General features: G+C 44.8%; 1 protein-coding gene across 1 annotated transcript in view; it reads right to left on the bottom strand.

Annotated features, from left to right (window-relative positions):
• Window positions 1–19,068, bottom strand: part of LOC149428225 (cytokine receptor common subunit gamma-like) — a 41,139-nt gene extending 22,071 nt beyond the window's left edge. Inside the window, exons 1-2 of the mRNA XM_089667579.1 lie at window positions 18,729–19,068; window positions 15,328–15,418 (exon numbers count right to left, since the gene is read on the bottom strand). Coding sequence (XP_089523705.1) covers window positions 15,328–15,418; window positions 18,729–18,804 — 167 coding nt within the window. The 5' untranslated portion in view covers window positions 18,805–19,068. The remainder of the gene's footprint in view (window positions 1–15,327; window positions 15,419–18,728) is intronic.
• Between the last annotated feature and the right edge of the window lie 7,096 nt (window positions 19,069–26,164).

The following is a 26,164-nucleotide window of genomic DNA, read 5'->3' as shown; positions in this document are numbered from 1 at the left end:
GAGTGCCTAGGTACAGGAAGTGTACTGCTATCAGGAGTGTTCAGACACAGGAAGTGTATTGCTATCAGGAGTGCCTAGGTACAGGAAGTGCATCATTATCAGGATTGCCTAGGCACAGGAAGTGCATTATTATAAGGATTGCCTAAGCACAGGAAGTGCACTGCTATCAGATGTGCCTAGGCACAGGACGTGCATCATTATCAGGTGTGCCTAGGCACAGGAAATGTACTGCTATCAGGAGTGCCTAGACACAGGAAGTGCACTGCTATCAGGAGTGCCTAGGCACAGGAAGTGCATCATTATCAGGATTGCCTAGGCACAGGAAGTGCATCATTATCAGGATTGTATAGGCACAGGAAGTGTACTGCTATCAGGAGTGCCTAGGCACAGGAAGTGTACTGCTATCAGAAGTGCCTAGGCACAGGAAGTGCACTGCTATCAGGAGTTCCTAGGCACAGGAAGTGCACTGCTATCAGGAGTGCCTAGGCACAGGAAGTGCATCATTATCAGGTGTGCCTAGGCACAGGAAGTGAACTGCTATCAGGAGTGTTCAGACACAGGAAGTGTACTGCTATCAGGAGTGCCTAGGCACAGGAAGTGCATCATTATCAGGATTGCCTAGGCACAGGAAGTGCATTATTATAAGGATTGCCTAAGCACAGGAAGTGCACTGCTATCAGATGTGCCTAGGCACAGGACGTGCATCATTATCAGGTGTGCCTAGGCACAGGAAATGTACTGCTATCAGGAGTGCCTAGACACAGGAAGTGCACTGCTATCAGGAGTGCCTAGGCACAGGAAGTGCATCATTATCAGGATTGCCTAGGCACAGGAAGTGCATCATTATCAGGATTGTATAGGCACAGGAAGTGTCCTGCTATCAGGAGTGCCTAGGCACAGGAAGTGTACTGCTATCAGAAGTGCCTAGGCACAGGAAGTGCACTGCTATCAGGAGTTCCTAGGCACAGGAAGTGCACTGCTATCAGGAGTGCCTAGGCACAGAAAGTGCATCATTATCAGGTGTGCCTAGGCACAGGAAGTGAACTGCTATCAGGAGTGTTCAGACACAGGAAGTGTACTGCTATCAGGAGTGCCTAGGCACAGGAAGTGCATTGCTATCAGGAGTTCCTAGGCACAGGAAGTGCACTGCTATCAGGAGTGCCTAGGCACAGGAAGTGCATCATTATCAGGTGTGCCTAGGCACAGGAAGTGAACTGCTATCAGGAGTGTTCTGACACAGGAAGTGTACTGCTATCAGGAGTGCCTAGGCACAGGAAGTGCATCATTATCAGGATTGCCTAGGCACAGGAAGTGCATCATTATCAGGATTGTATAGGCACAGGAAGTGTACTGCTATCAGGAGTGCCTAGGCACAGGAAGTGTACTGCTATCAGAAGTGCCTAGGCACAGGAAGTGCACTGCTATCAGGAGTTCCTAGGCACAGGAAGTGCACTGCTATCAGGAGTGCCTAGGCACAGGAAGTGCATCATTATCAGGTGTGCCTAGGCACAGGAAGTGAACTGCTATCAGGAGTGTTCAGACACAGGAAGTGTACTGCTATCAGGAGTGCCTAGGCACAGGAAGTGCATCATTATCAGGATTGCCTAGGCACAGGAAGTGCATTATTATAAGGATTGCCTAAGCACAGGAAGTGCACTGCTATCAGATGTGCCTAGGCACAGGACGTGCATCATTATCAGGTGTGCCTAGGCACAGGAAATGTACTGCTATCAGGAGTGCCTAGACACAGGAAGTGCACTGCTATCAGGAGTGCCTAGGCACAGGAAGTGCATCATTATCAGGATTGCCTAGGCACAGGAAGTGCATCATTATCAGGATTGTATAGGCACAGGAAGTGTCCTGCTATCAGGAGTGCCTAGGCACAGGAAGTGTACTGCTATCAGAAGTGCCTAGGCACAGGAAGTGCACTGCTATCAGGAGTTCCTAGGCACAGGAAGTGCACTGCTATCAGGAGTGCCTAGGCACAGAAAGTGCATCATTATCAGGTGTGCCTAGGCACAGGAAGTGAACTGCTATCAGGAGTGTTCAGACACAGGAAGTGTACTGCTATCAGGAGTGCCTAGGCACAGGAAGTGCATTGCTATCAGGAGTTCCTAGGCACAGGAAGTGCACTGCTATCAGGAGTGCCTAGGCACAGGAAGTGCATCATTATCAGGTGTGCCTAGGCACAGGAAGTGAACTTCTATCAGGAGTGTTCTGACACAGGAAGTGTACTGCTATCAGGAGTGCCTAGCCACAGGAAGTGCATCATTATCAGGATTGCCTAGGCACAGGAAGTGCATTATTATAAGGATTGCCTAAGCACAGGAAGTGCACTGCTATCAGATGTGCCTAGGCACAGGAAGTGCACTGCTAACAGGAGTGCCTAGGCACAGGACCTGCATCATTATCAGGATTGCCTAGGCAGAGGAAGTGCATTATTATAAGGATTGCCTAGGCACAGGAAGTGTACTGCTATCAGATGTGCCTAGTCACAGGAAGTGCACTATCAGGAGTGCCTAGGCACAGCAAGTGCACTGCTATCAGGAGTGCCTAGGCACAGGAAGTGTACTGCTATCAGGAGTGCCTAGGCACAGGAAGTGCACTGCTATCAGGAGTGTTCAGGCACAGGAAATGTACTGCTATCAGGAGTACCTAGGCACAGGAAGTGCACTGTTATCAGGAGTGCCTAGGCACAGGAAGTGCATCATTATCAGGATTGCCTAGGCACAAGAAGTGCACTGCTATCAGGAGTGCCTAGGCACAGGAAGTGCACTGCTATCAGGAGTGCCTAGGCACAGGAAAAACACTACTATCAGGAGTTCCTTGGCACTGGAAGTGCACTGCTATCAGGAGTGCCTAGGCACAGGAAGTGCATCATTATCAGGATTGCCTAGGCACAGGAAGTGCATCATTATCAGGAGTGCCTAGGCACAGGAAGTGCATCATTATCAGGATTGCCTAGGCACAGGAAGTGCATCATTATCAGGAGTGCCTAGGCACAGGAAGTGCATCATTATCAGGAGTTCCTTGGCACTGGAAGTGCACTGCTATCAGGAGTGCCTAGGCACAGGAAGTGCATCATTATCAGGATTGCCTAGGCACAGGAAGTGCATCATTATCAGGATTGCCTAGGCACAGGAAGTGCACTGCTATCACCGGCTTCCACACCGTTCTCCCGTTATATGTACACTATAGATGAGGAGAGCAAAGAGGAAGCAACCGAACCTTAGATATTGGAAACAACGACCCCAAACCGTCTGTATTGATCGATCGTTCCTCCATGACCCGGCGGTCCCGCTCTGACAGTATACATTGTAACGATCTCTATGTGTACAGTATACGGGAGAGACATTCTATATCCTTTGTTGGTGGGCAGATCGTTCTGGGGCCGATGTCGGCTAAAGAGGAACTCCACTTCTGCTGAGAAAATAACCCCTCCCCCCCCCCCCCCGGGCGATCGATGTACATTGCAGGGTCTTCAACAGACATTGTAGCAGATTCCGACCTTCAGTCATTCTGGAGGAATAGGCGCTCGATCGTCCGTGTGCAGAGCGGAGGCGAATCGGAGCGACTTCTTCATTATCAATCAGTCGCTGCACCTGACTGTGATGAGGAAAGTGGCGGGGTCTGCATCCCTTTTAGATGTGATTTCGGGGAGTATCTAATCAAAAATGACATTTATGTTGCAGGGGATGCTCAAAATCTGGGAAAATCTGTGAGCCAATCACACAGCCGCTTTATATATATATACACATACAGCTTGCGTCACACTTGTATACGCTCTGTTACGGGTTTGTTTTATTTGCTCATTTTTTTTGCCCACGAAAGTGGAGTTACCCTTTAAGTAAACCATGAGGTTGTTTAAAGGTAAAGTGTAGTGGGTTTTTTACTATTTTTTTATTATTATTTATTTATTATTTATTTAGTATTACTTATTTATATTACTATTTATTTATTTTTATTTTTTTATTTTATTATTTTGTATTTAATTATTTCAAATTTTTTTTTACTTTATTTATTTATTACTTATTGTTATATTATTTACTTTTTATTTATGATTTTTTTAATCATTATTTATTATTATTTTTTATTTATTTATTTTTATTATTATAATTTATTTATTATTTTTTATTTATTTATTGGTTTTTATTTATTATTTATTATTATTATTTATTATGTTTTTATATTTATTTATTTTTATATTATTTATTAAAAAAAGTTATTATTTATTTACTATTTATTTATTATTTTATTATTATTATTTTTTTTATTATTATTTATTTTTATATTATTTATTGAAAAAAGTTATTATTTATTTACTATTTATTTATTTATTTTATTATTATTTATTATTATTATTTATTATTTTTTATTATTATTTATTTATTATTTTTATTATTACTGTTTGATCCGAGGAGGGAGATGTATCACTTTTGTTACATTGGTATATTTGTCTTCGGTGTCGCTGGGTGTCAGTGATGAGTCAGTGTCGCTGGGTGTCAGTGATGAGTCGGTGTCCTGGTGTCATTGATGAGTCGGTGTCCTGGTGTCAGTGATGAGTCGGTGTCGCTGGGTGTCAGTGATGAGTCGGTGTCGCTGGGTGTCAGTGATGAGTCGGTGTCGCTGTGTGTCAGTGATGAGTCGGTGTCCTGGTGTCATTGATGAGTCGGTGTCCTGGTGTCAGTGGTGAGTCGGTGTCGCTGGGTGTCAGTGATGAGTCGGTGTCGCTGGGTGTCAGTGATGAGTCGGTGTCGCTGGGTGTCAGTGATGAGTCGGTGTCCTGGTGTCAGTGATGAGTCGGTGTCGCTGGGTGTCAGTGATGAGTCGGTGTCGCTGGGTGTCAGTGATGAGTCGGTGTCGCTGGGTGTCAGTGATGAGTCGGTGTCCTGGTGTCAGTGATGAGTCGGTGTCGCTGTGTGTCAGTGATGAGTCGGTGTCCTGGTGTCAGTGGTGAGTCGGTGTCGCTGGGTGTCAGTGATGAGTCGGTGTCGCTGGGTGTCAGTGGTGAGTCGGTGTCGCTGGGTGTCAGTGATGAGTCGGTGTCCTGGTGTCATTGATGAGTCAGTGTCCTGGTGTCAGTGGTGAGTCGGTGTCGCTGGGTGTCAGTGATGAGTCGGTGTCGCTGGGTGTCAGTGATGAGTCGGTGTCGCTGGGTGTCAGTGATGAGTCGGTGTCCTGGTGTCAGTGATGAGTCGGTGTCGCTGGGTGTCAGTGATGAGTCGGTGTCGCTGGGTGTCAGTGATGAGTCGGTGTCGCTGGGTGTCAGTGATGAGTCGGTGTCCTGGTGTCAGTGATGAGTCGGTGTCGCTGTGTGTCAGTGATGAGTCGGTGTCCTGGTGTCAGTGGTGAGTCGGTGTCGCTGGGTGTCAGTGATGAGTCGGTGTCGCTGGGTGTCAGTGATGAGTCGGTGTCCTGGTGTCAGTGGTGAGTCGGTGTCGCTGGGTGTCAGTGATGAGTCGGTGTCGCTGGGTGTCAGTGGTGAGTCGGTGTCGCTGGGTGTCAGTGATGAGTCGGTGTCCTGGTGTCATTGATGAGTCAGTGTCCTGGTGTCAGTGGTGAGTCGGTGTCGCTGGGTGTCAGTGATGAGTCGGTGTCGCTGGGTGTCAGTGATGAGTCGGTGTCGCTGGGTGTCAGTGATGAGTCGGTGTCCTGGTGTCAGTGATGAGTCGGTGTCGCTGGGTGTCAGTGATGAGTCGGTGTCCTGGTGTCAGTGATGAGTCGGTGTCGCTGGGTGTCAGTGGTGAGTCGGTGTCGCTGGGTGTCAGTGATGAGTCGGTGTCCTGGTGTCATTGATGAGTCGGTGTCCTGGTGTCAGTGATGAGTCGGTGTCGCTGGGTGTCAGTGATGAGTCGGTGTCGCTGGGTGTCAGTGATGAGTCGGTGTCCTGGTGTCAGTGGTGAGTCGGTGTCGCTGGGTGTCAGTGATGAGTCGGTGTCGCTGGGTGTCAGTGGTGAGTCGGTGTCCTGGTGTCAGTGGTGAGTCGGTGTCGCTGGGTGTCAGTGATGAGTCGGTGTCGCTGGGTGTCAGTGATGAGTCGGTGTCCTGGTGTCAGTGGTGAGTCAGTGTCGCTGGGTGTCAGTGATGAGTCAGTGTCGCTGGGTGTCAGTGATGAGTCGGTGTCCTGGTGTCAGTGATGAGTCGGTGTCGCTGGGTGTCAGTGATGAGTCGGTGTCGCTGGGTGTCAGTGATGAGTCAGTGTCGCTGGGTGTCAGTGATGAGTCGGTGTCCTGGTGTCAGTGATGAGTCGGTGTCGCTGGGTGTCAGTGATGAGTCGGTGTCCTGGTGTCAGTGATGAGTCGGTGTCGCTGGGTGTCAGTGATGAGTCGGTGTCGCTGGGTGTCAGTGATGAGTTGGTGTCGCTGGGTGTCAGTGATGAGTTGGTGTCGCTGGGACTTCCTGTTCTCTGTATATATATGTATGTAGTCACGCTGAGGTCTGTGCCGGGAATCCCCCTCACCATGTTCCCCCGCTCTCTGACAAACCCCATGACAGTCCGGGGAACCCCGACCTTTCCATCTGCAGACCCAGCACTGTGCGGGTTCTGATTCTGCTATGGGGGGGAGGGGCTCCCAGCACTGTGTGGGTCCTGATTCTGCTATGGGGGGGGGAGCTCCCAGCACTATGTGGGTTCTGATTCTGCTATGGGGGGGAGGGGCTACCAGCACTGTGTGGGTCCTGATTCTGCTATGGGGGGGGGGGGAGCTCCCAGCACTGTGCGGGTTCTGATTCTGCTATGGGGGGGGGAGCTCCCAGCACTGTGTGGGTCCTGATTCTGCTATGGGGGGGGGGAGCTCCCAGCACTGTGTGGGTCCTGATTCTGCTATGGGGGGGGAGCTCCCAGCACTATGTGGGTTCTGATTCTGCTATGGGGGGGGGGGAGCTCCCAGCACTGTGTGGGTCCTGATTCTGCTATGGGGGGGGGGAGCTCCCAGCACTGTGCGGGTTCTGATTCTGCTATGGGGGGGGGGGAGCTCCCAGCACTGTGTGGGTCCTGATTCTGCTATGGGGGGGGAGCTCCCAGCACTATGTGGGTTCTGATTCTGCTATGGGGGGGAGGGGCTCCCAGCACTGTGTGGGTTCTGATTCTGCAATGGGGGGGGGGGGGGCTCCCAGCACTTTATGGGCCCTTTGCTGTTCTCTGCAGAACCATTACAGAGCCGGAAACCCTCATAGAGAACAATATACGGGAAATACTACAATTCTGGGCGCATTCAGTATATTTCAATAAATAAATAAATATATATATATATACACTGTAGGTTGAAATGCATTTTTTATATATTACAAAATATATAAAAAAAAATATTTAAAAATATATATTTTTTCAATATATTCTTCTAATTTTTTTTTAACATATAAAAAAGTCATTTTAACACATATTTTTATCTATATTTGTAAATGCTTCCAAAAATGTAGATTTGTATTTTCAAAGACATGCAGTATATTTGAAATGTATTTTTAAAACTATTATATATATATATATGTATACTGCATGTTGAAATGCGTTTTTTATATATTACAAAATTTATGAAAATTTTTTTTAAATATATCTTTTTTTTAATTACAAAATATATGAAGAAATACATTTGAATACACTGCATGTCTTTAAAAATACAAATATACATTTTTGGAAGCATTTACAAATATAGATAAAAATATGTGTTAAAATGGCTTTTTTATATTTAAAAAAAAAAATCTGAAGAATATATTTTAAAAAAATTATATTATAAATATATTTTTCATATATTTTGTAATATATAAAAAACACATTTCTAAATTCAGTATATATATATATATTATATACTGCATGGTGAAATGACTTTTTTCTTCATTAAATAAAAATTTGAAGAGTATATTGAAAAAAAAAAATTTTTTTAAATGTGTTTTGTATATATTAAATAATATATGAAAAATATATTTCAAAATTCAGTATGTGTGTGTATATATATACTGCATGTTGAAATGCATTTTTTATATATTACAAAATATATGAGTAATATATTTTTAAAAATGTTTATATATTTTGTAATAAAAATTAATTTCAGCATGCAATATATATATATATATATATAAATATATATATATATATATATATATATATATATACTGTATATATATATATTATAAAATATATATTATATACAATATTTTTAAAAATGCATTTTTATTACACAACATATGAAAAAATATTTTTAAAAATACATTTCAAATATACTGCATGTCTTTGAAAATACATATCTATATTTTTGGAATGCATCTACAAATATAGGTAGAAATATGTGTTAAAATGACTTTTTTATATGTTAAAAAAATATCTGAAGAATATATTTTAAAAAAACATTTTTAAATATGTTTTTCATATATTTTGTAATATATAAAAAAAAACACATGGCAAATTTCAGTATATATACACACACAGTGCATGTTGAAATTAATTTTTTATATATTACAAAATGTATGAAAAACTATTTTTAAATTATATTCAGATTTTTTTTTTTTACATATAAAAAAGTCATACAATATTTCCCATATTCAATATATTTCAATATATATATATATACTGTATGTTGAAATGCATTTTTATTACAAAATATATGAAGAAATACATTTTGAATACACTGCATGTCTTTAAAAATACAAATATACATTTTTGGAAGCATTTACAAATATAGGTAAAAATATGTGTTAAAATGACTTTTTTATATGTTAAAAAAACAAATCTGAAGAATATATATTTTTTTTAAATTTTAAATATATTTTTTATATATTTTTGAATATATAAAAAAACACGTCAAAATTGAGTATATATATACACACACACTGCATGTTGAAATGCATTTTTTATATATTACAAAATATATGACTAATATATTTTTAAAAATAATTTTTAAATATTTTGTAATAAAAATGCAATTCAAGATGTAATATATATAGGAGAGGTGGAAGCCAGAGCAGCGAGGGGCTGCTAGCTGTGTACAAAAAGCCATATTTTGGAAAGAGTCTGCAGGAGACAGACGTAAATCTCTGTGCAAGCCAGGAGGCTGAATATTTGTTGCATTTGTTTGATGGTGGATACCCCTGCGTGGGAAGCCTGTTATTGAAGAATATATTTAGAAAAAAAAAATATTTTTAAATATATTTTTCATATATTTTGTAATAAAAATGCATTTCAACATGCATGTTAAAATGTGTTTTTTATATATTACAAAATATATGAATAATACATTTTTATATCTTAAATATCTTTTTACATATTTTGTAATAAAAATGCATTTCAACATACTATATATATATATGTGTGTATAAAATATATATTATATATAATATTTTCAAAAATACATTTTAAATATACTGAATGTCTTTAAAAATACAAATCTACATTTCTGGAATGCATTTACAAATATATGTAAAAATATATATTAAAATTAATTTTTTATATGTTAAAAAAAAAAATCTGAAGAATATATTTTAAAAATATATATTTTTTAATATATTTTTCTTTTGTTTTGTAATATATATTACAAAATATATGACTAACATATTTTAATTTTTTTTTTATATATTATGGAATAAAAATGCATTTCAACATGCAGTATACATATATATATATAATATTTGTAAAAATGCATTTCAAATATACTGCATGTCTTAAAAATACAAATCTACATTTCTGGAATGCATTTACAATTATATGTAAAAATATGTGTTAAAATGACTTTTTTTATATGCTAAAAAAAACCTGAAGAATATATTTAAAAAAATTTATTTTTAAATATATTTGACACATATTTTGTAATATATACAAAAACGCATTTCAAAACTCAGTGTGTATATATATATATATGCTGCATGTTGAAATGTATTTTTTATATATTACAAAATATATGAATAATACATTTTTATATCTTAAATATCTTTTTACATATTTTGTAATAAAAATGCATTTCAACATACTATATATATATGTGTGTATAAAATATATATTATATATAATATTTTCAAAAATACATTTTAAATATACTGTATGTCTTTAAAAATACAAATCTACATTTCTGGAATGCATTTACAAATATATGTAAAAATATATATTAAAATTAATTTTTTATATGTTAAAAAAAAAAATCTGAAGAATATATTTAAAAAAATGTATTTTTAAATATATTTGTCACATATTTTGTAATATATACAAAAACGCATTTCAAAACTCAGTGTGTATATATATATATATGCTGCATGTTGAAATGCATTTTTTATATATTACAAAATATATGACATATTTTTTTAATTTTTTTTTATATATTTTGTAATAAAAATGCATTTCAACATGCATGTTGAAATGTGTTTTTTATATATTACAAAATATATGAAAAATTATTTTTAAAATATAATTTTTTTAAAATATTTTCTTCAGATTTTTTTTAACATATAAAAAAGTCATTTTAACATATATTTTTACATATATTTGTAAATGCGTTCCAAAAATGTATTTTAAAGACATGCAGTATATTTGAAATGTATTTTTTAAAATATTGTTTCATATATGTTGTAATAAAAACGCATTTCAACCTACAGTGTATATGTGTGTATATATATATATATATATTTATTGAAATATATTTTGCAATATATTGAATATGGTCAAAATTGCAGTGTTTCAAATATATGTCAATATATTTGGGAAGAATATTTTTTTAAAATATTTATTTCAGGTACTTATATAGCACCGTCAATATACACAGCACTTTACATATATATATAGTACATTCACATCAGTCCCCGCCCCCGAGGAGCGTACAATCTAAGGTCCCTAACTCACGTTCATACATACACATACTAGGGACAATTTAGACAGGATCCAATTCACCTCCCAGCATGTCTTTGGAGTGTGGGAGGAAACCAGAGTACCCGGAGGAAACCCACGCAGGCACAGGGAGAACATGCCAACTCCTGGCAGGAGGTGCTGTGGCTGGGACTTGAACCAACGACCTGAGTACTGCCAGGTGGAAGTGCTAACCACTTAGCCGCTGTGCTGCCCGGATATAGTTCACATATATTTTTCTTCCACATGGGAAGTATGACGTGTTCATTTATTTTTTTTATTATTGTCTTTAATATCACTTTAACTTGCAACCCCTAGACCAGGGGCAGACTGACTATTTGGAAACTCTGGCACTGCCCGAGGGCCCAGGGTCAGTAGGGGGCCCCATGAGATGCCCCTGGTACCTTTTTCATAGTCTTTTTTGAGTTTGGGCAAGGACACAGGGGCCCCATGATCCCCTATTGCCCGGGGGCCCCATGAGTTGTCAGTCCGCCCCTGCCCTAGACTGCTTGTGCAAGAAGCTGTGGCCTGGCTGCGGTCACACTAGAGAACCTGGGGCACAAATCCAGCAGCCATTGTGGGGGGTGGAGCTACAGGTATATAGAAAGATATCCAGACCTAAGAACAAAAACCTGAAGTATGGACTCAACCACTACATTCCATCCATTGAAGGAGGTCATTGAGTCCAATCTTCAGGGTTCTGGCCTTAGGTTCTCAGTATTGGTGGGACCCGGACTTTATGGACTTGGTGCTTGGAGACGGCATTGATTTTGGTTTTTCCACCCTAAGGCCAACCATACACAGATCAATATTGCTCATTCAGCCCAAAGAGCTCAACCACTACATTCCATCCATTGAAGGAGGTCATTGAGTCCAATCTTCAGGGTTCTGGCCTTAGGTTCTCAGTATTGGTGGGACCCGGACTTTATGGACTTGGTGCTTGGAGACGGCATTGATTTTGGTTTTTCCACCCTAAGGCCAACCATACACAGATCAATATTGCTCATTCAGCCCAAAGAGCTCAACCACTACATTCCATCCATTGAAGGAGGTCATTGAGTCCAATCTTCAGGGTTCTGGCCTTAGGTTCTCAGTATTGATGGGACCCGGACCTTATTTACTTGGGGCTTGGAGACGGCATTGATTTTGGTTGTGACTTTCTGTTCCCTCTACATATGTAGAACCTGGTAGTCATTTTGAGGTCTGTGCCGGGAATCCCCCTCTTCATGTTTTTCGGCTCTCTGACAAACCCCATGACAGAGTTAGGAGAACCCCGGCCTTTCTATCTGCAGGCCCATCACTATGTGGGTTCTGATTCTGCTGACAATTGCTATGGGGGAGGGGGGGGGTTCCCGGGACTTGATGGGGTTCCCGGCACTTGATGGGCCTTTGCTGTTTTCTGTTAGATGTGTGGGTTGACTGCTGCTGTTCCGGCTGAGAAAAACAAGAAGTCCCTATCTAGGCATGAAAACAGATCAGAAGTTCGAGACAGATAGCTAGCAGGAGAAGTCTCAAACTCCCTGTTAAGGACCCCCATGCTGAGGTCCAGCACTCTGACTCCATGGCTGAGGTCCTGAACACGGAATAAATACTGTCTCCAGGTCTAGACTTCAGAAGGTCGGAGTCTCATCAGCATGTAGCACCCTCCTAGCCAGGCTGCTGGGTCTGGTAAGGTTAATCCCGTTTTTGATGGACCTCCTGGAATCGAGCCGTGCGTGATGGCAGTGCTGTCCACTTCACGTCCTACTAGTAAGGGGACTGGGCCAAGAAGGTGCTACAGGGAAGAGTGTCTTCATTGCTCCTGTTGGTGTTTTGGAGTATACCACAGCTCCCTGAACCCCACCCAAGGTAAAGGCTCAAGGTTTATTCTATGCATGAAGATAAAAAGAACCTTCTGTGTGCAACAGTCCCCCCAATACTTGCTTGAGCCCCATCGCAATGCAGGAATGTGCACAGCTCCCCGGGGCTACCTCATTGGGCAATCCATGGGCTCCTTCTACAGTCACAAAACCAGCGGCCATTGTGGGGGGTGGAGCTACAGGTATATAGAAAGATATCCAGACCATAGAACAAGAACCTGAAGCATGAACTCAACGACCACATTCCATCCATTGAAGGAGGTCATTGAGTCCATTTTTCAGGGTTCTGGCCTTAGGTTCTCAGTATTGATGGGACCTGGACTTTATGGACTTGGTGCTTGGAGACGGCATTGATTTTGGTTTTCCCACCCTAAGGCCAACCATACACAGCTCAATATTGCTCATTCAGCCCAAAGAGCTAATCAAGAGAAATCGATCAATTTCCCCATCCACCTCCAAACATCATGGACTGAGGAATCTCCTCTGCCGGCTATTAACCCTCTCGTTGTCTGACCCGAGATCCTGCACTGTCTGGATCTCATGGTGAGACATTTTACGTCAGAGCCCGGGTCTTTTCCTTCACGCCCGCTGTACTTCTTCAGAAGCTCTAGGTGTTCACGATCTCCTAGTCTGTTGACTTTGTCTTCAATTGGTCTTTTGCCACCGGTGATCTACTGGGACCTGTTGATACCAGTGACCCCACATACCCGTTTAACTATCTTGCACCTGTTCTTGAGCCACAAAAATGGCCCTTTTTTTAGCTGTGAACATGACATTGTGTATTGAGGAACAGAGGAACCTGAATCTTAACACAAACCCCAAGTCCAACACCAAACAGCCAAGAACATGACACCAGGTCTCGAGAAACAGAGGAACCTGAACCCTTACACTAACCCCAAGTCCAACACCAAACAGCCAAGAACATGACACTAGGTCTCACGAAACAGAGGAACCTGAATCCTAACACAAACCCCAAGTTTAACACTAAACAGCCAAGAACATGACATTAGGTTCCGAGAAACAGGGTTAGTGTAAGGGTTCAGGTTCCACTGTTTCTCGGGACCTAATGTCATGTTCTTGGCTGTTTGGTGCTGGACTTGGGGTTAGTGTAAAGGTTCAGGTTCCACTGTTTCTCAGGACCTAATGTCATGTTCTTGGCTGTTTGGTGCTGGACTTAGGGTTAGTGTAAGGGTTCAGGTTCCACTAAGTCCAGCACCAAACAGCCAAGAACATAACATTAGGTCCCGAGAAACAGTGGTACCTGAACCCTTACAGTAACCCCAAGTCCAACACCAAACAGCCAAGAACATGACACCAGGTCTCGAGAAACAGTGGAACCTGAACCTTTACACTAACCCCAAGTCCAGCAGCAAACAGCCAAGAACATGACATTAGGCCTCGAGAAACAGAGGAACCTGAATCCTAACACAAACCCCAAGTCCAACACCAAACAGCCAAGAACATGACATTAGGTCCTGAGAAACAGAGGAACTTGAGTCCTAACACAAACCCCAAGTCCAACACTAAAAACAGCCAAGAACATGACACTAGGTCTCAAGAAACAGAGGAACCTGAACCCTTACACTAACCCCAAGTCCAACACCAAACAGCCAAGAACATGACATTAGGTCCCGAGAAACAGTGGAACCTGAACCCTTACACTAACCCCAGGTCCAACACCAAACAGCCAAGAACATGACACCAGGTCCTGAGAAACAGAGGAACCTGAACCCTTACAGTAACCCCAAGTCCAACACCAAACAGCCAAGAACATGACACTAGGTCTCAAGAAACAGAGGAACCTGAACCCTTACACTAACCCCAAGTCCAACACCAAACAGCCAAGAACATGACACTAGGTCTCAAGAAACAGAGGAACCTGAACCCTTACACTAACCCCAAGTCCAACACCAAACAGCCAAGAACATGACATTAGGTCCTGAGAAACAGAGGAACCTGAGTCCTAACACAAACCCCAAGTCCAACACTAAACAGCCAAGAACATGACATTAGGTCTCGAGAAACAGAGGAACCTGAACCCTTACACTAACCCCAAGTCCAACACCAAACAGCCAAGAACATGACACTAGGTCTCAAGAAACAGAGGAACCTGAACCCTTACACTAACCCCAAGCCTAACCCGGACCCTCTGTTTATCAACACACCATCATCTTCTCAGCACTGAAAGTGGGGATCCCTTGCATTTATTAGAAAAATACATTGTCTACATGGCAACATTTGAAGCCAATTTAGAACAAAATTTGGGTAAATTTTGGCAAAATAGGTCCATTCAACCCCTCACAGCACACACAAGAGTGGGGGGTGGAATGCAAACCATCTGCATGATACACCAGGGTGATCTGCCTTCACTTCTTGTCTGGTGGACAGGACAAATGACAGAAATTCGTATAGATGGATGCCACCAGAACAAGTCCCCCTTGGAAAATGTTGACCTTTCTTTCTTGGTGACAATAGAACATTCAACAGGACAAACAGGGTATATCTCTCCATCAATAAAAAACTGGCAAAGGGTCTAAGCCATCGACACATCATCCAAAAATATAAAAAAAAGAGAAGTTTTATCTTCAGATACTTTTTAACCAATCAACCAAACTGTTACATTTGATCTGGACATCAATGGCTCACCTGTAGTGGAAGGTAAAGTCCTCAGTCGGGGGATGGGGATGGTTCCAGGTACAGGTCAGGATTTGTACTGTATTCATAACGCATTCCACCTCTGCGTAACATAACACACACGTCATGTGATTTCTGGTATCAAATCCCAACATAGGACATAGATGACAATCGAAGCAGGAGGAGGAACATTACAAAGACATTCAGACAAATGTACTCTACATGGGGAAAGGTTGGTGGCCACCTCACCATCACAACTATATGGGCTCATTGGACCTCCAATTCCAAAGTTATGGCCATTACTATGGATTTACCCTCCCTGCCACCCTCATCACTAGTAACATGGAGGTTTCCCCCTCTTCCCGAGGCCTTTGCAATGGAATTTTCCACCCTCTCCCCATGGCCATTTATACAGAATTGCCCCCTCTCTCCATGGCCATTAATATGGAGTTGCCTCCTCTCCCTATGGCCTTAATATGGAGTTGTCCCCCTCATCCATGGACACAAAGGTGGGGTTTTCCCCCTCTCTCTATGGTCATTAATATGGAGTTGCTCCCCCCCCCCCGGGCATTACCATGAAGTTGCCCCCCTTCTCTCCATGGTCATTAATATGGAGTTGCCCCCTCTCCCTATAGCATTAATCTGGAGTTGGCCCCCTTGTCCATGGACACGAATATGGAGTTTTCTCCCTCTCTCCATGGCCATAAATATGGAGTTGCCTCCTCTCCCTATGGCCTTAATATGGAGTTGTCCCCCTCTGTCCATAGCTTATAGTACAGATGTTTCCCCCTCCCCCCATGGCCATTTATACAGAATTGCCCCCTCTCTCCATGCCCATAAATATGGAGTTGCCTCCTCTCTCCATGGTCATTAATATGGAGTTGTCCCCCTCATCCATGGACACAAATATGGAGTTGCCTCCACTCCCTATGGCCTTAATATGGAGTTGTCCCCCTCTCTCCATAGCTTATAGTACAGATGTTTCCCCCTCCCCCCATGGCCATTTATACAGAATTGCCCCCTCTCTCCATGGCCATTAATATGGAGTTGCCTCCTCTCTCTATGGCCTTAATATGGAGTTGTCCCCCTCATCCATGGACACAAATGTGGGGTTTTCCCCCTCTCTCTATGGTCATTAATATGGAGTTGCTCCCCTTCCCCCTGGGCATTACCATGAAGTTGCCCCCCCTCTCTCCATGGTCATTAATATGGAGTTGCCCCCTCTCCCTAAAGCATTAATCTGGAGTTGGCCCCCTTGTCCATGGACACAAATATGGAATTTTGCCCCTCTCTCCATGGCCATAAATATGGAGTTGCCTCCTCTCTCCATGGTCATTAATATGGAGTTGTCCCCCTCGTCCATGGACACAAATATGGAGTTGCCTCCACTCCCTATGGCCTTAATATGGAGTTGTCCCCCTCGTCCATGGACACAAATATGGAGTTGCCTCCACTCCCTATGGCCTTAATATGGAGTTGTCCCCCTCTCTCCATAGCTTATAGTACAGATTTTTCCCCCTCCCCCATGGCCATATATATAGAGTAGCCCCCTCTCCCTATAGCATTAATCTGGAGTTGTCCTCCTCATCCATGGACACAAATATGGAGTTTTCCCCCTCTCTCCATGGCCATTAATATGGAGTTGCTCCCCTTCCCCCCCCCCCAGGGCATTACCATGAAGTTGCCCCCCCTCTCTCCATGGCCTTAATATGGAGTTGTCCCCCTCGTCCATGGACATAAATATGACGTTTTCCGCCTCTCTCCATGGTTATTAGTGTGCAGTTGCTCCTCTCCCCCCTTGGCCGTTAATATGGAGTTGCCTCCTCTCCCTATGGCATTAATATGGAGTTGCCCCCATCCAAAGACCTGCTGGTAGGTTAATTGGTTCCTGTCTAAATTGGCCCTAGTATGTATGAATGTGAGTTAGGGACCTTAGATTGTACGCCCCTTGAGGGTTAGGGACTGATGTGAATGTACAATATATATGTAAAGGGCTGCGTAAATTGATGGCTTTATATAAATACCTAAATAAATAATAATAAATAAATCCCCACCATTAATATGAAGTTGTCCCCATCCCCACATGACCATTATTAGAGTTGTCCACATATGGTCATTAATATGGAGTTGCCCTCATCCCCACATGGCCATTATTAGAGTTGTCCACCCATGGTCGTTAATATGAAGTTGGCCCCATCCCCACATGGCCATTATTAGAGTTGCCCACCCATGGTCATTAGTATGAAGTTGCCCCCATCCCCACATGGCCATTATTAGAGTTGCCCACCCATGGTCATTAATATGAAGTTGCCCCCATCCCCACATGGCCATTATTAGAGTTGCCCACCCATGGTCATTAGTATGAAGTTGCCCCCATCCCCACATGGCCATTATTAGAGTTGTCCACCCATGGTCGTTAATATGGAGTTGCCCCCATCCCCACATGGCCATTATTAGAGTTGCCCACCCATGGTCATTAGTATGAAGTTGCCCCCATCCTCACATGGCCATTATTAGAGTTGCCCACCCATGGTGATTAATATGAAGTTGGCCCCATCCCCACATGGCCATTATTAGAGTTTTCCACCCATGGTGATTAATATGAAGTTGGCCCCATCCCCACATGGCCATTATTAGAGTTGTCCACCCATGGCCATTATTAGAGTTGTCCACACATGGTCGTTAATATGGAGTTGCCCCATCCCCACATGGCCATTATTAGAGTTGTCCACCCATGGTCATTAATATGAAGTTGGCCCCATCCCCAAATGGCCATTATTAGAGTTGCCCACCCATGGTGATTAATATGGAGTTGCCCCCTTCCCCACATGGCCATTATTAGAGTTGTCCACCCATGGTCATTAATATGAAGTTGCCCCCATCCCCACATGGCCATTATTAGAGTTGTCCACCCATGGCCATTATTAGAGTTGTCCACACATGGTCGTTAATATGGAGTTGCCCATTTCCCCACATGGCCATTATCAGAGTTGCCCACCCATGGTCATTAATATGGAGTTGCCTCCATCCCCACAAGACTTTCTACAAGACTTTGGAGGGTGTCTGTTGTTCTGTTCTGGGTGTTGGATGAGAAGACCCAATTGGGCAACTGAATCCAAACCTTGGGGCTATATGGCCACTTTTCTTTTCCACAAGGAGCAAATGTAAGTACATAAAGCCTCTTCCAGTGTTTCAAGACTATACATGTGATGTTAGGTAGGTGTGTGTGTGGGGGGGGGGGGGGGGGAGGGGGACAGGCAGCATATAATTGAGTTCTGCTTAAATTATCACCTAAACTCCGAACTGTCTACATTAATTGTTGGCCAACCTATTAGAAGATGTAGAAAAAACAACTTTTCAAGCCAGTTACATATAAGAACATAGAATCTATGGATGTGGTGTTTGGCATTTACCTGCATTGCTGCTGCCTTGGACCGGGAGAGTCAGGGCTGAGAAGATGAGAAGGAGAAGCAGAGAAGGTCCCATCATTGCTGAAGCTTCTCAAAGGCCCAGCTCATCTAATTGACTATGTCTCCGATTCTTGAGCTGAACCAAAACACCGGGTGAACAATGAGGGGGTCCAGGTCGTACACCGCCTTGTAGGTCTTTCTAGACTTCATGCATCCACCTCTACATCGTCCCGTCACCAACCTAAAACCGTTCCGCTGATCTGATGATTTCCAGCTTCGGTCAATCTGTTAGTAACACCTTCTTGCTATCGTCTGATCTACACCACGGTTTGATGTTCCTTTCCCTCGCCTCGCTCTTCCTGTCACCAAAAACACATTCTTACTCATTTCCTGTTATTAGGCTTTCTGTTTCTTTCCGTAAACTTCTTAAGAAAAGAAATTGAACTTTAACAAAGCAGAAGGCCAGGAACTGTATATAATAAAAGATATAGATATATAGAGTGAAGGAAATGTGTATTTGCTCCCCTCTGGTGCTGAATGTTCGCCCCTCACACAGAAATGATCGGTCTAACAATGGAATGTTCGCCCCTCACACAGAAATGATCGGTCTAACAATGGAATGTTCGCCCCTCACACAGAAACGATCGGTCTAACAATGGAATGTTCGCCCCTCACACAGAAACGATCGGTCTAACAATGGAATGTTCGCCCCTCACACAGAAATGATCGGTCTAACAATGGAATGTTCGCCCCTCACACAGAAATGATCGGTCTAACAATGGAATGTTCGCCCCTCACACAGAAACGATCGGTCTAACAATGGAATGTTCGGTGTAACACTGAGAGACAGAATACAACAACAAATTCAGCAGAAATGCGTCTAACAAATGATGACGGATCTGCATGTTCATGAGGGAAAGAAGGATTTGATCCCCTATCATTCAGCAGGATTTCTGGCTCCCAGGTGTCTCTCATACAGGTAAGAAGCTGAGATTAGAAGCAGTCTCTTAAAGGGAGTGCTGCTCATCTCATTGTGTTACCTGTATAAAAGACACCTGTCCACAGGAGCCATCAAACCATCAGATTCCAAACTCTCCACCATGGCAAAGACCAAAGAGCTGTCCAAGGATGTCAGGGACAAGATGGTAGACCTACACAAGGCTGGACTGGGCTACCAAACTATGGCCAAGCAGCTTGGTGAGAAGGTGACAACAGTTGGTGCAATCATTCACAAATGGAAGAAACACAAAACAAGTGTCAGTCTCCCGAGGTCTGGTGCACCATGCAAGATCTCACCTCGTGGAGTGTCAATGATCATGAGAACAGTGAGGAACCATCCCAGAACTACACGTGAGGATCTTGTCAATGATCTCCAGGCAGCTGGGACCACAGTCACCAAGAAAACAATTGGTAACACACTACGCCAACAAGGACTGAAATCCTGCAGTGCCCGCACGGTCCCTCTGCTCAAGAAAGCCCATGTCCAGGCCCATCTGAAGTCTGCCACTGAACATCTGAATGATGCAGAGGAGGACTGGTGGGAAGTGTTGTGGTCAGAGGAGACCAAAATCCAGCTCTTTGGCATCAACTCAACTCGCCGTGTTTGGAGGAGGAGGAATGCTGCCTATGACCCCAAGAACACCATCCCAACTGTGAAACATGGTGGTGGAAACATTCTGCTTTGGGGTGTTTTTCTGCTAAGGGGACAGGACAATTACACCGCATCAAAGGGACGATGGACGGGGCAATGTACCATCAAATCTTGGGATAGAACCTTCTTCCCTCAGCCAGGGCATTGAAAATATCTCATGGATGGGTATTCCAGCATAACAATGACCCAAAACACGCGGCCAAGGCAACAAAGGAGCGGCTCAAGAAGAAGCACATTAAGGTCCTGGAGTGGCCTAGCCAGTCTCCAGACCTTCATCCGATTGAACAGCTGTGGAGGAGCTGAAAGTTCGAGTTGCCAAACGTCAGCCACCAAACCTTAATGACTTGGAGAGGATCTGCCAAGAGGAGTGGGCCAAAATCCCTCCTGAGATGTGTGCAAACCTGGGGGCCAACTCCAGGAAACGTCTGACCTCTGTGATTGCCAACAAGGGATTTGCCACCAAGCAGGGGCAGACTGATGGCTCATGGGGCCCCTGTGTCCTTGCCCGCACTCAAAGCACACCCAAAAAAGCCTATAAAAAAGGTACAAGAGACATTTCATGGGGCCCCCTACTGACCCTGGGCCCTTGGGCAGAGCCCGAGTGCCTGAATGGTCAGTCCGCCCCTGCCACCAAGTACTAAGTCATGTTTTGTGAAGGGGATCAAATCCTTCTTTCCCTCATGAACATGCAGATCCGTCATCATTTGTTAGACGCATTTCTGCTGAATTTGTTGTTGTATTCTGTCTCTCAGTGTTACACCGAACATTCCATTGTTAGACCGATCGTTTCTGTGTGAGGGGCGAACATTCCATTGTTAGACCGATCATTTCTGTGTGAGGGGCGAACATTCCATTGTTAGACCGATCATTTCTGTGTGAGGGGCGAACATTCCATTGTTAGACCGATCGTTTCTGTGTGAAGGGCGAACATTCAGCATCAGCAGGGGAGCAAATACACATTTCCTTCACTGTATTTATATACACGGATCCAAAAAATGAAAGGAAGACTTTGAAAACCCATCAGATCCCAATGGGGAGGAGTCTCCTGCTGGATCTCTATACTGACATGGACGGGGGATGGGAGAGGAACGTAAGGACGCCCCATCGTTGGATGGAAATGATCGACCTACAGAGGACTGAATTCACAGACACCCCGAAAATCAAAGTAAAAAAATGATGTAGCAGGCGAGTCCATTGTGCTGAAATGTCATTGCAGCAACTCAGAATGGTCCTCAGTGGTTTGTGTGGCCCCCATGTGCTTGTATGCATGCCTGACAACGTCGGGGGAGGGTCCTAATGAGACCACGGATGGTGTCCTGGGGGATTTCCTCCCAGATCTGGACCAGGGAATCACTGAGCTCCTGGACAGTCTAAGGTGCAACCTAGTGGCGTTGGATGGACCGAAACATGACATCCCAGAGGGGTTCTATTGGATTTAGTCAGGGGAGCGTGGGGGCCATTCAATGGTATCAATTCCTTCATCCTCCAGGAACTGCCTGCATACTCTCCCCACATGAGGCATTGTTATGCACCAGGAGGAACCCAGGACCCACTGCACCAGGAGGAACCCAGGACCCACTGCACCGGGAGGAACCCAGGACCCACTGCACCGGGAGGAACCCAGGACCCACTGCACCAGGAGGAACCCAGGACCCACTGCACCAGGAGGAACCCAGGACCCACTGCACCGGGAGGAACCCAGGACCCACTGCACCGGGAGGAACCCAGGACTCACCGCACCAGGAGGAACCCAGGACCCACTGCACCAGGAGGAACCCAGGACCCCCTGCACAAGTGTAGGGTCTGACAATGGGTCCAAGGATGTCATCCCCATACCTAATGGCAGTCAGGGGGCCATTGTCTGTCCTGTAGAGGTCTGTGTGTCCCTCCATGGAGATGCCTCCCCAGACCATCACTGACCCACCACCACAACGGTCAAACTGAACCATGTTACAGGCAGCAGAACATTCTCCACGGCTTCTCCAGACCCTTTCACGTCTGTCACATGTGCTCAGGGGGAACCTGATCTCATCTGTGAAAAGCACAGGGTGCCAGTGGTGGACCTGCCAATTCTGGGGTTCAATGGCCAATGCCAAACCAGCTCTATGGTGCCGGGCAGTGACCACATGGCCCACTAGAGGACGTCGGGCCCTCAGGCCACCCTCATGAAGGCTGTTTCTGATTGTTTGGTCAGAGACATTCACACCAGTGGCCTGCTGGAGGTCACAGGCTCTGGCAGGGCGCTTCCTGTTCCTCCTTGCACAAAGGAGCAGATACCTGTCCTGCTGATGGGTGAAGGACCTTCCACGGCCCTGTCCAGCCCTCCTAGAGGAACTGCCTGTCTCCTGGAATCTCCTCCATGCTCTCATCTCCTGGAATCTCCTCCGTGCTCTCGTCTCCTGGAATCTCCTCCATGCTCTTGTCTCCTGGAATCTCCTCCATGCTCATGTCTCCTAGAACCTCCTCCATGCTCTCGTCTCCTGGAATCTCCTCCATGCTCTTGTCTCCTAGAATCTCCTCCATGCTCATGTCTCCTGGAATCTCCTCCATGCTCTTGTCTCCTGGAATCTCCTGAATGCTCTTGAGGCTGTGCTGGGAGACACAGCATACCTTCTGGTAATGGTATGTTCAACTTTGGTCTCATCAGTCCACAGAACATTTGCCCAAACATCTTGGGGATGATCAAGATGTTAATTGGCCAATGTGAAACAAGCCTTTTTTGTTCTTGTTGGTCAGCAGGTCTGTAGATGTATGACCACCGCCATGCTTCACTGTTGGGATGATGTTCTTTTTATGAAATGCTGTGTTAGTTTTACACCAGATGTAACGGGACGCACACCTTCCACAAAGTTCAACTTTGGTCCCATCAGTCCACAGAAGATTTGTCCAAAAGTCCTGGGAACGATCCAGATGTTTTTTGGCCGATGTGAGCCGAGTCTTTGTGTCCTTGTTGGTCAGCGGTGGCTCTGGTCTTGGACCTCTCCCATGGTGTCCATATTTGCCGGACTCTTCCTTATTGGTGAGTCCACTCTGACCTTACTGGAGGCACTGAGGTCTGCAGGTCTATAGATGATGTTCTGGGATCCCCTATGATGGGTGGGTATGGATGGGGCTCAGGGAAGTACTGGGGTGGAGGGGCTTCACAGAGAATACATTGCAGGGGTTCCTGATACAATGGGGGTCTCTGATGGTGTCCCTGATATGTTAGGGGTCTCTGATGGGGTTCCTGATACAACAGGGGTCTCTGATGGGGTTCCTGATATAACGGGGGTCTCTGATGGGGTTCCTGATACGACAAGGTCTCTGATGGGGACCTTGATACAATGGGGGTCTCTGATGGGGTCCCTGATACAACGGGGGTCTCTGATGGGGTCCCTGATACAACAGGGGTCTCTGTTGGGGTCCCTAATACAACAGGGGTTTCTGATGAGGTCCTTAATACAACGGGGGTCTGTGATGGGATCCCTAATATAATAGGGGTCTCTGTTGGGGTCCCATATACAACAGGGGTCTCTGATGGGTTTCCTGATACAACGGGGGTCTCTGATACAATGGGGGTCTCTGTTGGGGTTCCTGATACAACAAGGGTCTCTGTTGGGGTCCCTGATACAACTGGGGTCTCTGATGGGGTCCCTAACAAAACGGGTTCACTGATGGGGTCCCTGATACAATGGGGGTCTCTGTTGGGGTCCCTATTACAACGGGGGTCTCTGTTTGGGTCAGGGAAATCATTCGTCCTCAGAGCTGAGAGCGATGCGACGACCGCTGTGCAGATCGAATGATAACAGGACGAGAACTTGATGCGGCTTCTCCATCCACTGACACCAACGAAGGGAATAAATCGTTCTGTGACGTTCCTGAAATATTTATCGATTATTATTCGTAAATTCGATGAAATGTTATTAAAAAAATGAACAAATTAAATATTGCTGCATCATATTTCCTTCTTCTTGATTTTGTAGGAACAAGCGTCGCGGGTCGAATTTTATTTACCGGTTTGTATCGAATTTTTAATTCGGATCATTCATGGAATTCTCTTTATTGACAAACTATTCTTGATAAATAATGTCAGCCGGATCCTCTGTACAAGTCGAAGGTTCGGGAATTCCGGGGTGTATGAAATGGTGGAGAATCGTCCTGAAACAACAATACTCCATCATTGGTGTCACTGGGAGGAATAGTGCCCCATCATTGGTGTCAGTGGGAGGAATAGTGCCTCATCATTGGTATCAGTGGGAGGAATAGTGCCCCATCATTGGTGTCAGTGGGAGGAATAGTGCCCCATCATTGGTGTCAGTGGGGTGAATAGTGCCCCATCATTGGTGTCAGTGGGAGGAATAGTGTCCCATCATTGGTGTCAGTGGGAGGAATAGTGCCTCATCATTGGTGTCAGTGGGAGGAATAGTGCCCCATCATTGGTGTCAGTGGGAGGAATAGTGCCCCATCATTGGTGTCAGTGGGAGGAATAGTGCCTCATCATTGGTGTCAGTGGGAGGAATAGTGCCCCATCATTGGTGTCAGTGGGAGGAATAGCGCTCCATCATTGGTGTCAGTGGGAGGAATAGTGCCCCATCATTGGTGTCAGTGGGGTGAATAGTGCCCCATCATTGGTGTCAGTGGGGGGAATAGCGCCCCATCATTGGTATCAGTGGGAGGAATAGTGCCCCATCATTGGTGTCAGTGGGAGGAATAGTGCTCCATCATTGGTGTCAGTGGGAGGAATAGTGCCCCATCATTGGTGTCAGTGGGAGGAATAGTGCTCCATCATTGGTGTCAGTGGGAGGAATAGTGCCCCATCATTGGTGTCAGTGGGAGGAATAGTGCCCCATCATTGGTGTCAGTGGGAGGAATAGCGCCCCATCATTGGTGTCAGTGGGAGGAATAGCGCCCCATCATTGCTGTCAGTGGGAGGAATAGCGCCCCATCATTGGTGTCAGTGGGAGGAATAGCGCCCCATCATTGGTGTCAGTGGGAGGAATAGTGCCCCATCATTGGTGTCAGTGGGAGGAATAGTGTCCCATCATTGGTGTCAGTGGGAGGAATAGTGCCCCGTCATTGGTGTCAGTGGGAGGAATAGTGCCCCATCATTGGTGTCAGTGGGAGGAATAGTGTCCCATCATTGGTGTCAGTGGGAGGAATAGCGCCCCATCATTGGTGTCAGTGGGAGGAATAGCACCCCATCATTGGTATCAGTGGGAGGAATAGTGCCCCATCATTGGGGTCAGAGGGAGGAATAGTGCCCCATCATTGGTGTCAGTGGGAGGAATAGCGCCCCATCATTGGTGTCAGTGGGAGGAATAGTGCCCCATCATTGGTGTCAGTGGGAGGAATAGCGCCCCATCATTGGTGTCAGTGGGAGGAATAGTGTCCCATCATTGGTGTCAGTGGGAGGAATAGCGCCCCATCATTGGTGTCAGTGGGAGGAATAGTGTCCCATCATTGGTGTCAGTGGGAGGAATAGTGCCCCGTCATTGGTGTCAGTGGGAGGAATAGTGTCCCATCATTGGTGTCAGTGGGAGGAATAGCGCCCCATCATTGGTGTCAGTGGGAGGAATAGCGCCCCATCATTGGTGTCAGTGGGAGGAATAGCGCCCCATCATTGGTGTCAGTGGGAGGAATAGTGCCCCATCATTGGTGTCAGTGGGAGGAATAGTGATCCATCATTGGTGTCAGTGGGAGGAATAGTGCCCCATCATTGGTGTCAGTGGGAGGAATAGTGCCCCATCATTGGTGTCAGTGGGAGGAATAGTGTCCCATCATTGGTGTCAGTGGGAGGAATAGCGCCCCA

Source organism: Staurois parvus, unplaced genomic scaffold (genome assembly GCF_062004578.1).
Source record: "Staurois parvus isolate SC_StPar_1 unplaced genomic scaffold, SC_StPar_1.0 ptg003386l, whole genome shotgun sequence".
In the NCBI taxonomy this organism is placed as follows: Eukaryota; Metazoa; Chordata; class Amphibia; order Anura; family Ranidae; genus Staurois; species Staurois parvus.
This window is presented reverse-complemented; position numbering and strand designations above follow the sequence as displayed.